The sequence below is a fragment of the Nerophis ophidion genome, linkage group LG24, assembly GCF_033978795.1.
Source record: "Nerophis ophidion isolate RoL-2023_Sa linkage group LG24, RoL_Noph_v1.0, whole genome shotgun sequence".
Lineage (NCBI taxonomy): Eukaryota > Metazoa > Chordata > Actinopteri > Syngnathiformes > Syngnathidae > Nerophis > Nerophis ophidion.
In genome coordinates, this window is record NC_084634.1 from 5,748,145 (window position 1) to 5,760,584 (window position 12,440).

Below are 12,440 nucleotides of genomic sequence, written 5' to 3' on the forward strand. Positions count from 1 at the left end.
TCAACCAAGCAACACTATGTTTTATCTAGTTACTCGACTAATCGAAAATATTTCCAGTTGAACACTTGATTGATAAAATTGTCAATAGCCACAGCCCTATATTTCATGTACAATTTAATATTTAGTATGTATGAGCTAAAATGTGTTTTGTTTGTGTCCTGTAGACATCCATCAGCTGATTGGACACCAAGAAGAATGTCTCCCTCATCTGCAGGGGGACAGTTTCACTTCAGAGTATCCACAGCCCTCATATTTTGAAGGGGACAAGGAGGATCCACAACCATCTTATTTTAAAGAGGAAGAGGAGGGAGAGTGTCCTGTAGGGCAGGAGGAGGCTGATCTCAGCAAGTTTCCACTGACTGTTGTCTCTGTGAAGACTGAAGAGCATGAAGACAAACCACCTGAGTCCTCACAGCTTCATCACAGTCCAAGTAAGCACAACATCCACATATCATCTAATACAATGTTTGTGACACATGTTCATCCGGGGGCCACATTTATCACTAAAGATGGAGATATATTTGCTTTTTAACACCACCATTTAAAAATGAATGCTCATCAATCATCAACAGTGTAATTGCTGGGGTGTAACCATGTGACCTAGAGGCCGTCCTCCTTACCTCACCTGGTCAAATGAAGGCAAACATTCAATATGGCTACTGTTTATTTACCTTTAGCAGCACATATGTCAGCATATTTCAAAAGTTTAGTGGTTAAGATAAGAGATGTATACCAAGAACATTTTTTTTTTTTTTAGTACTGGTTCCTAATTATGTCGTCCATGAGGACCGTGAAGATTCTGGACTAACGACACAACTATTTGTATTTTTAATTCCAGCTGACTGACATAACTATGACACGTTGTCACATTGAGTTCAGCTGCCCCCGATACACATTAAAATCAGCTTTGAATAATGACAAATAAGGAAGCAACCACACGCACAAGTTTGATGTGTGTGTTATTGAGAAGAAGATGACATAACTACATTTCACCTTGCACTGCACACATAGTTGACTTCTTTAAGACTTCAAATAAACAGCTGCTGATAAAAGACTTCCCTGCTCTGAGATGTTACAGAACATCATGTTGGAGGTGTTCAACCTCTTCTGCTAATAGGAATGCTATTTAAAATGCCTTTTTTCCACTTTTTTATTCCCACAAATGACATGTAGTACCGATAACTGCCGGTATCGATAAGGAGTATCGATTAGGGTATCATATCGATAAATTCCCAACGATTTATATCCCTACTGAAGATACAAGCCAGATATCTTAAAAAAATATATTCAACGTTTGTTTGGATTTAGTTACTTTTCTGCTGTCCAGCAATGTCTCAATTAATCTATTTTATTAGTACTAATTAGCAAAGTTTTCTTGTCTTTCTAAAGTCTTTATTTTGTCAGCCCCCTCCTGGTAAAGTTGTCCGAGTGCAAACTATTTTTGACTGATGAAACTTTCTGTGAATCAAAATGTAAGAAATTGTTCCGGAAAGTTCATTACTTTGAAGACGGCCAATAAATACGCAATCAGAATCAGAAATACTTTAATAATCCCCGAGGGGAAATTAAGTGTTGTAACAATACTAATATTTTGCTACCGGTTAGGGGTGTAACGGTACACAAATTTCGGTTTGGTACGTACCTCGGTTTAGAGGCCACGGTTCGGTTTATTTTTGGTACAGTAAGAAAACAAAATATAATTTTTTTTATCCTGCCTTGCTTAAGCACACTTGTACACGAAGGCAGTAAATTCAACACCTTCCGCTCATCAAAACTCTGAACACCAAGTTGACTGATGGAGGTTAGATTTATTGAAAATTGCAAGGGTGAAACTGTAGGACACAAACATTGTAAATGTAAATGCATGAATTAAATGATCGACAGGCGGATCGGTGCGGCGTCTTCAGTAATGCGGACGTTGTACCGATCCGTTGTGGTGAAGAAGGAGCTGAGCCGGAAGGCAAAGCTCTCAATTTACCGGTCGATCTACGTTCCCATCCTCACCTATGGTCATGAGCTTTGGGTCATGACCGAAAGGATAAGATCACGGGTACAAGCGGCCGAAATGAGTTTCCTCCGCCGGGTTGGCCGGGGTGAGAAGCTCGGCCATCCAGGAGGAACTCAAAGTAAAGCCACTGCTCCTTCACATCGAGAGGAGCCAGATGAGGTGGTTCGGGCATCTGATCAGGATGCCACCCGAACGCCTCCCTAGGGAGGTGTTTAGGGCACGTCCAACCGGTAGGAGGCCACGGGGAAGACCCAGGACACGTTGGGAAGACTATGTCTCCCGGCTGGCCTGGGAACGCCTCGAGATCCCCCGGGAAGAGCTAGACGAAGTGGCCGGGGAGAGGGAAGTCTGGGTTTCCCTGCTTAGGCTGTTGCCCCCGCGACCCGACCTCGGATAAGCGGAAGATGGATGGATGGATGGATGAATTAAATGAGCTTAATGTCATATCACAGACCACAGATGATCAAGTATTCTGTTTGAATTAAATCTACAATGGGTACGGGAAGTATTCAGACCCCCTTAAATTTTTTACTCTTTGTTAAATTGCAGCCATGTGCTAAAATCATTTAAGTTAATTTTATTCCTCATTAAAGTACACACAGCACCCCATAATGACAGAAAAACACAGAATTGCAGACATTTTTACAGATTTAATAAAAAAGAAAAACTGAAATATCACATGGACATAAGTATTCAGACCCTTTGCTCGGTATAGAGTGGAAGCACCTTTTTGAGCTAATACAGCCGTGAGTTTTCCTGGGAATGATGCAACTAGTTTTTCACACCTGGATTTGGAGATCCTCTGCCATTCCTCCTTGCAGATCCTCTCCAGTTCTGTCAGGTTGGATGGTGAACGTTGGTGGTCAGCCATTTTGAGGTCTCTCCAGGGATGCTCAATTGGGTTCAAGTCAGGGCTCCGGCTGGGCCATTCAAGAACAGTCACAGAGTTGTTCCGAAGCCACTCCTTCGTCATTGTCTTGTTGGAAGGTGAACCGTCGGCCCAGTCTGAGGTCCATAGCACTCTGGAAAAGGTTTTCGTCCAGGATATCTCTGTACTTGGCCACATTCATCGTTCCTTCAATTGCAAGCAGTCGTCGTGTCCCTGCAGCTGCAAAACACCCCCACAGCATGATGCTGCCACCACCACACTTGACAGTAGGTATGGTGTTGGGCAGGTGATGAGCGGTGCCTGGTTTTCTCCACACATACCGCTCAGAATTAAGGACAAAAAGTTCTATCTTTGTCTCATCAGACCAGAGAATTTTATTTATCATAGTCTGGGAGTCCTTCATGTGTTTTTTGGCAAATTCTATGTGGGCTTTTATGTGTCTTACTCTGAGGAGAGTCTTCCGTCGGGCCACTCTGCCATAAAGCCCTGACTGGTGGAGGGCTGCAGTGATGGTTGACTTTCTTGAACTTTCTCCCATCTCCTCACTGCATCTCTGGAGTTCAGCCACTGTGATCATTGGGTTCTTCTTTACCTCTCTCACCAAGGCTCTTCTCCCCCGATTGCTCAGTTTGGTTGGACGGCCAGCTCTTGGAAGAGTTCTTGTCATCCCATAGGTCTTCCATTTAAGGATTATGGAGGCCACTGTGCTCTCGGGAACTTAAAGTGCAGCAGAATTTTTTTTTGCATCCATGGCCAGATCTGTGCCTTGCCACAATTCTGTCTCTGAGCTCTTCAGGCAGTTCCTTCGACCTCACGATTCTCATCTGCTCTGACATGCACTGTGAGCTGTAAGGTCTTATATAGACAGGTGTGTGGCTTCCTTAATCAAGTCCAATCATTAGAATTAAACACAGCTGGTCTCCAATGAAAGTGTAGAACCATCTCATGGATGATCAGAAGAAATGGACAGTACCTGAGATAAATATAAGAAGTGTCACAGAAAGGGTCTGAATACTTATGTCCATGTGATATTTCAGTTTTTCTTTTTTAATAAATCCGTAAAAATGTCTACAATTCTATGTTTTTCTGTCAATATGGGGTGCTGTGTGTACATTAAAAGGGAAAAAAATTAACTTAAATGATTTTAGCACATGGCTGCTATTTAACAAAGAGTAAAAAAATAAGGGGGTCTGAATACTTTCCATACCCACTTGTAAGTTTAACTTTGTCACACACCACTGTATGTGTTGTTATGATTAATAATACCAGTGACAGATGAGCCTTCAACCGTTTAAATTGTCTTAAGTAACAGTACAACAAACGTCCACTAGATGGCGGCAGATAACAAATGAAAGTTAGTGGACAAGCGATGTAATCAGAGATCGTCTAACATCATAAAACACGCACATTTCACAGCTAAATATGATTCATTGTATACTACAAACATTAAAGATGGGTACATGCCAACGATGCCTCGAACAGCATAAGATGTGATGATTGTTTGCTGAAACACGAGGAGTAAAGCGGAGTTGTGTGCACCGGAGTCTAAACACGTGACCTACCCACGTGTTTCTTAAAAAGGTACAGCTCACTTAACACAACCAACTGAAATGACTCGGAAATAAAACACACTAAATAAAGTAATCTTAATAACTGAGGCAGAGCAATTTTTTTTGGTTATTTATTTACCAAATTTGCAAAATCTTCCACCAAAAATATTTTTCTTAGTGGAATATTTGGTGTGAAGTAATGGGAACCTTGGATAGGTCAATAATTCATAATAACATTGATTTTGATTCAATATTAGGTTTTGAGCAATGACAGTTTGAAAGAAAACAAAACAGCTTTGTTTTATTAGTCAACATTGCAACTTTTGCTAAATTACATTTAACCTTCGAGCTTTTCTATTTCGCTTTTGTTATGTTTTTGTTTATTTTAATAGTACAAACCCCGTTTCCATATGAGTTGGGAAATTGTGTTTAGTGTAAATATAAACGGAATACAATGATTTGCAAATCCTTTTCAACCCATATTCAGTTGAATATGCTACAAAGACGACATATTTGATGTTCAAACTCATAAATGTTTGTTTTTTTGTTGCAAATAATCATTAACTTTAGATTTTGATGCCAGCAACACGTGACAAAGATGTTGGGAAAGGTGGCAATAAATACTGATAAAGTTGAGGAGTCCTCATCAAACACTTATTTGGAACATCCCACAGGTGTGCAGGCTAATTGGGAACAGGTGGGTGCCATGATTGGGTATAAAAGCAGCTTCCCAAAAAATGCTAAGTAATTCACAAACAAGGATGGGGTGAGGGTCACCACTTTGTAAGCAAACTGGAACAGTTTTAGAACAACATTTCTCAACAAGCTATTGCAAACTATTTAGGGATTTTACCATCTACGGTCCGTAAAATCATCAAAAAGTTCAGAGAATCTGGAGAAATCACTGCACGTAAGCGATGATATTACGGACCTTTGAACCCTCAGGCGGTACTGCATCAAAAACCGACATCAGTGTGTAAAGGATATCACCACATGGGCTCAGGAACACTTCATAAAACCACTGTCAGTAACTACAGTCTGTTGCTACATCTGTAAGCGCAAGTTAAAACTCTGCTGTGCAAAGCAAAACCTATTTATTAACAACACCAAGGAACGCCGCTGGCTTAGCTCGGCCCGAGCTCATCTAAGATGGACTGATGCAAAGTGGAAAAGTGTTCTGTGGTCTGAGGAGCCCACCTTTAAAATTAGATTTGGAAACTGTGGACGTGGTGTCCTCCGGAATAAAGAGGAAAATAACCACCCGGATTGTTATAGGCGCAAAGTTGAAAAGCCAGCATGTGTGATGGTATGGGGGTGTATTAGTGCCCAAGGCATGGGTAACTTACACATCTGTGAAGGCACCATTAATGCTGAATAGTCCATACAGGTTTTGGAGCAACATATGTTGAATTATTAATCTACTTGTTCATTTACTGTTAATATTCAGTCTACACTTCTGTGAAAATGTACTAATCACTTATTCTTCTGTTGTTTTGATACTTTACATTAGTTTTTGGTGATACCACAAAAATGTGGGTATCAATTCGATACCAAGTAGTTACAGGATCATACATTGGTCGTATTCAAAGTCCTCATGTGTCCAGGGACATAATTCCTAAGTTTATAAATAGAATATACATTTTAAAAAACAAAAGACGTTGTGATGCCAAAAAATAGACATAATCATAGTAGTATCGACTACTTGGCGTTTGTTTACATTTTGAAGCCGGTGAGCTACGGTGTGTAGTGAAGAATCTTTAGCTGTTCTTCGTCCTGCAGTGATAATGTTACTTGTAAGAAACTTACTTTATCTGTCGCCATGGAGACCAGGATTAGTGATTTAGATTTAGCTAAAACACTGCCGACGGCGGATGGACGTTAGCCGCTAGCTAGCTAGCCATGTCTTAAAGCACCCCTTCCTGAGGGTGTTTCAGTGTTATAACTGTGCACTTAAGATGTGACTTTAAGGTTTTACTACTTACGTATAAAATACTACACGGTCTAGCTCCATCCTATCTTGCCGATTGTATTGTACCATATGTCCCGGCAAGAAATCTGCCTTCAAAGGACTCCGGCTTATTAGTGATCCCCAAAGCCCAAAAAAAGTCTGCGGGCTGTAGAGCGTTTTCATTTCGGGCTCCAGTACTCTGGAATGCCCTCCCGGTAACAGTTCGAGATGCTACCTCAGTAGAAGCATTTAAGTCTCACCTTAAAACTCATTTGTATACTCTAGCCTTCAAATAGACTCCCTTTTTAGACCAGTTGATCTGCCGTTTCTTTTCTTTTTCTTCTATGTCCCACTCTCCTTTGTGGAGGGAGTCCGGTCCGATCCGGTGGCCATGTACTGCTCGCCTGTGTATCGGCTGGGGACATCTCTGCGCTGCTGATCAGCCTCCTCTTGGGATGGTTTCCTGCTGGCTCCGCTGTGAACGGGACTCTCGCTGCTGTGTTGGATCCGCTTTGGACTGGACTCTCGCGACTGTGTTGGATCCATTATGGATTGATCTTTCACAGTATCATGTTCTCATAGTCATCATTGTCACCGACGTCCCACTGGGTGTGAGTTTTCCTTGCCCTTATGTGGGCCTACCGAGGATGTCGTAGTGGTTTGTGCAGCCCTTTGAGACACTAGTGATTTAGGGCTATATAAGTAAACATTGATTCATTGATTGATTGAACTTCACCCTTATTGTTAGTTTTTTAGCCAAAATGCATCCATTCTCCCCTTTTCTGTCTCCACACTGTGTCTGCTTGTAAGTACTCTTTGATTGTGTGCTGCCGAACATGCTCGTCTGCTCGTAAACCAGCAATGTCACAACGTCACTTTGACGTGGGAAAGGGGGGTACGTTTCAATGACGGCATAGTACTAAGAACGATTCATTTTGTACTATACTAAACAACCCTAATAGGTGGTATGGGCCACTTATAATTAAAATAACAAAATAATGTTGGTTTTCATCAGATATGTTCTAGTATTGTATATGTGGATGGGGGCCCTGCTTGGGAAATAATTTCAGAGATCAGGTTTAGTTCCACTTCAAACATTCACATGTTGCACAATGAGATGAGTGCTGTAGCACAAGCCTGGAATAACGTGAACAGTTGTGGAACTTTCTAACAAACACAGTGGAAAGTATTTTGAGAAAAATGAAATGACGCAGATATTGCTTTCTCCTTTTCTTGTTAACTCGAGAAAGAACAGGATCTAGTCGGAAGCGCGATGTATGTATCTTAGCTGCATTTGGGTGGATAAGTCGCCACCTCATCACAGAAGTTTGGTTCTTTTATGAAAATGTGAGCAAATGTGCTGGGTCAAAAGTATACATACAGCAATGTTAATATTTGCTTACATGTCCCTTGGCAAGTTTCACTGCAATAAGGCACTTTTGGTAGCCATCCACAAGCTTCTGGTTTTCTGACATGGACTTGTTTCTTTAGCATTGTCCATACGTTTATGTCGGTACTTTGGGAAGGCCTTTCTAAAACCTTAATTCGGGGGGTGTATATTTTAGCATCTCGGAAGAGTTAGTGCTGCAAAGGGTTCTGGGTATTTGTTCATGTTGTGTTATAGTGCGGATGTTCTCCCGATAGGTTAGTCATTCTTGTTTGGTGTGGGTTCACAGTGTGGCGCATATTTCTGACAGTGTTAAAGTTGTTTATACGGCCACCCTCAGTGTGACCTGTATGGCTGTTGACCAAACATGCATTGCATTCACTTGTGTGTGTGAAAAGCCGTAGATATCATGTGATTGGGCCGGCACGCAAATGCAGTGCCTTTAAGGTTAATTGGGGCTCTGTACTTCTCCCTACGTCCGTGTACTCGGCGGCGTTTTAAAAAGTCGTACATTTTACTTTTTGAAACCAATACCAAAAATTTTGAAACCGATATCGATCATTTCCAATATTACATTTTAAAACATTTATCGGCCGATATTATCGGACATCTCTAGTTTGTGGTCATTGTCCTGTTGGAACACCCAACTGCGCCCAAGACCCAACCTCCGGGCTGATGATTTTAGGTTGTCCTGAAGAATTTGGAGGTAATCCTCCTTTTTCATTGTCCCATTTAAAGCACCAGTTCCATTGGCAGCAAAACAGGCCCAGAGCATAATACTACCACCACCATGCTTGACGGTGGTAATGGTGTTCCTGGGATTAAAGGCCTCACCTTTTCTCCTCCAATCATATTACTGGGTATTGTGGCCAAAAAGCTCGATTTGAGTTTCATCTGACCTCACATGGAAAAAGAAAATACCTTCTGGAGGAAAGTTATGTGAAATACAAAAAAATAACGTGTAGTGTCTTGTTGATTTATAGCCAAAAAATTTTTATTTTATGGATACTCTCAAAGCAGAATATTGGGCTTAGAGCCTTCTGGCACCCATTCGGTAACCGTAAGGTCTGGGCCTCTTAAAACCTCACTGTTGGTGCTAATTGACCTGTTTCTTCTCCTTTTTACCAAATTTGAAAGCAAAAGTGAGTCCACAAAGAACCAAATCGTAAAGCAGAATTGAAAATGAAACCTGAATTGGTCAAATCTTATCGATATCGCTCCTAACATGTGACTTAACAAAGATGGATTCCTCTCAAGCATGTTTGTCTTCTTGTGTCCTGCAGACGTCTGTGAAGAACATCTTCTCTCTAAGCAACAGAAGCGGAGCTTCAAGATGAGCAAGGAGGAGCCACAGCCCTTCCACATTAAGGAGGAAGAAGAGGCGCCACATACATTGCAAATGCAAAGGGAAGAAAATAACCCACTGACCTCCCATTTTAAAGAGGAAGAGGAGGAACACAGCATCAGTCAGCAATGGTTGGAGGAGTTCCATGTGATTGTGAAGAGTGAAGATGATGAGGTCAAAGGTGAGAGTGAGGAGAGGGGAGGGGGGGAGCCTCCAAGCAGCAGCTCAACTCAACACATGACAACAGAAGCTGATGGAGACCACTGTGGAGGATCACAAGCAGACAAGCTCTTAGCTCCACTATCAGATAGTGAGGACACAACGTCACACTCTCCTGACACTGATGATGAAGACTCTAAAGATGATAAGACATGTCACACTGACAACACACACTTCACATGTTCTCACTGCGACAAAACGTTTAAATACCATAGTTATTTGAAAAGACACATGAGATCGCACACTGGAGAAAAACCTTTTTCATGTTCAATCTGCGGTACAGATTTTACGCGAAGGCAAAATTTGAAAACACACATGAGAACACACACAGGAGAAAAACCTTTTTCATGTTCAATCTGCGGCAAATGTTTTGCTCAAAAGCACCATTTCAAAGGACACATGAGCACACATACTGGAGAAAAACCTTTTTCATGTTCAATCTGTGGTACAGATTTTACTCGAAGGCAAACTTTGAAAACACACATGAGAACACACACAGGGGAAAAACCTTTTTCATGTTCAATCTGCAATAAAGATTTTACTAGAAGGCAATATTTCAAAACACACATGAGAATACACACTGGAGAAAAAGCTCATTCCTGCTCCGAATGTGGCAAAAACTTTGAAACAAATCAAAGGTTAAAAATACACATGAGAATACACACAGGAGAAAAACCTTTTTCCTGCTCAGAATGTGGTAAAAGTTTTGTGGTAAATCAAAGATTAAAAGTACACATGAGAACACACACTGGTGAAAAACCTTTTATATGTTCAGTGTGTGGTCAAAGTTATATGGAAAGACAGCGATTAAAATCACACGAGAGAACGCACTCTGGTGAAAAACCATACTCCTGTTCAAGCTGCAACAAAAGCTTATGTCACCTTAGATCTATTAAAGTACACATGAGAACACACACAGGTGAGAAAGTGTTGAGTTGCAGTGTGTGTGGTGAAAGATTCCCTTCTAAGTACCAGTGTAAGAAACACAAGTGTGCTGGTGAGAACAGCAGCAGCAAATGAAGATGCAGGATTTGAAATAAACTGTCAAAACTTGAACTTTGACTTTCTAACAACATCAGCACATATAACATGTGTGACATCATTGTTGTGTGTGTAACACAATCTTGTTAATATGATTCTAACATTTATAGATTAGACACTTCAGATTAGTGCGTTTATTTCAGTCAAGTACGAACCCCGTTTCCATATGAGTTGGGAAATTGTGTTAGATGTAAATATAAACGGAATACAATGATTTGCAAATCTTTTTCAACCCATATTCAGTTGAATATGCTACAAAGACAACATATTTGATGTTAAAACTGATAAACATTTATTTTTTTTGCAAATAATCATTAACTTTAGAATTTGATGCCAGCAACACGTGACAAAGAAGTTGAGAAAAGTGGCAATAAATACTGATAAAGTTGAGGAATGCTCATCAAACACTTGAATGTGTCACGCCTATAAATCTGGTTTTATGTTCATGTTTTGTTTTGTTTTCTGGACTCTTGTTCCATTTTGCACTTCCTGGTTTGCCTTTGTCAACGCATTAGTTCCCACCTTGTCACGCCCCTGCCCTCAGTCCCGCACCTGTTCCTGATTATCACAGCCAGCATTTAAGTCACTTTCTTTCTGTTCATCAGTCTGGGAACTTCGCTTTCATTGCCTTTCATACTTCATGCCATGCTTTTCGATTCATCCACGCCAGGTAAGTTTTTGTTTGTATTTATGCCTTTGATAGTATCTTTTGTTTGTTTGTAGATAGTATTGCCATTGTGCTGTTTTTGTTCTAAGTTTTAGTATAGATTATTATCCGCCGTGCTTTTGGTTTTGCCTTTTTTTTGTATTTTGAGTGTAAATAAAAACAAACATGTACCTGAATTCACGCCTGGCTCGTCCTGTAATCCCTCTGCGTCGAAGGAGCACAAACAATCCATGTCCAGGTCTGACAGAATGGAACATCCCACAGGTGTGCAGGCTAATTGGGAACAGGTGGGTGCCATGATTGGGTATAAAAGCAGCTTCCGTGAAATGCTAAGTAATTCACAAACAAGGATGGGGCGAGGATCACCACTTTGTAAACAAATTGTCGATCAGTTTTAGAACAACATTTCTCAACGAGCTATTGCAAGGAATTTAGGGATTTTACCATCTATGGTCTGTAAAATTATCAAAAAGTTCAGAAAATCAGGGGAAATCACTGCACGTAAGCGATGATATTACGGACTTTTGATCTCTCAGGCGGTACGGCATCAAAAACCAACAGTGTGTAAAGGATATCACCACAAGGGCTCAGGAACACTCCATAAAACCACTGTCAGTGACTAAAGTTGGTCGCTACATCTGTAAGTGCAAGTTAAAACTCTACTATGCAAAGCAAAACCCATTTATCAACAATATCCCAAAATGCTGCCGGCTTGGCTGGGCCCGAGCTCATCTAAGATGGACTGATGCAAAGTGGAAAGGTGTTCTGTGGTCTGACAAGTCCACATTTCAAATTATATTTGGAAACAGAGGACGTGGTGTCCTTCAGAACAAAGAGGAAAATAACCATTCGGATTGTTATAGGCGCAAAGTTGAAAAGCCAGCATGTGTGATGGTATGGGGGTGTATTAGTGCCCAAGGCATGGGTAACTTACACATCTGTGAAGGCACCATTAATGCTGAAAGGTCCATACAGGTTTTTGGAGCAACATATGTTGTCATCCAAGCAACGTTATCATGGACGCCCCTGCTTATTTCAGCAAGACAAGCATTACAACAGTGTGGCTTCGTAAAAAAAAAAAAAATGCGGGTACTTCCCTGGCCCACCTGCAGTCCAGACCTGTCTCCCATGGAAAATGTGTGGTGCTTTATGAAGCATAAAATACGACAGCGGAGACCCCGGACTGTTGAACGACTGAAGCTCGACATAAAACAAGAATGGGAAAGAATTCCACTTTCAAAGCTTCAACAATTAGTTTCCTCAGTTCCCATTCTTGAGTGTTGTTAAAAGAAAAGGTGATGTAACACAGTGGTGAACATGCCCTTTCCCAACTACTTTGGCACGTGTTGCAGCCATGAAATTCTAAGTTAATTATTATTTGCAAAA

General features: G+C 41.0%; 1 protein-coding gene across 3 annotated transcripts in view; it reads left to right on the top strand.

The window, feature by feature from the left end:
- The window catches only part of LOC133542464 (oocyte zinc finger protein XlCOF22-like), a 32,655-nt gene extending 21,425 nt beyond the window's left edge, over positions 1 to 11,230 (top strand). Inside the window, exons 2-3 of one of the 3 annotated variants that reach the window (XM_061886624.1) lie at positions 165 to 431; positions 9,066 to 11,230. In XM_061886624.1, the coding sequence (XP_061742608.1) occupies positions 165 to 431; positions 9,066 to 10,366 (1,568 nt within the window). In that variant the 3' untranslated portion in view covers positions 10,367 to 11,230. Of the gene's footprint in view, positions 1 to 164; positions 432 to 2,829; positions 3,951 to 9,065 lie in introns of those variants that run through there. The other 2 variants (XM_061886626.1, XM_061886625.1) reach the window with 2 other exon arrangements.
- Positions 11,231 to 12,440: the final 1,210 nt, after the last annotated feature.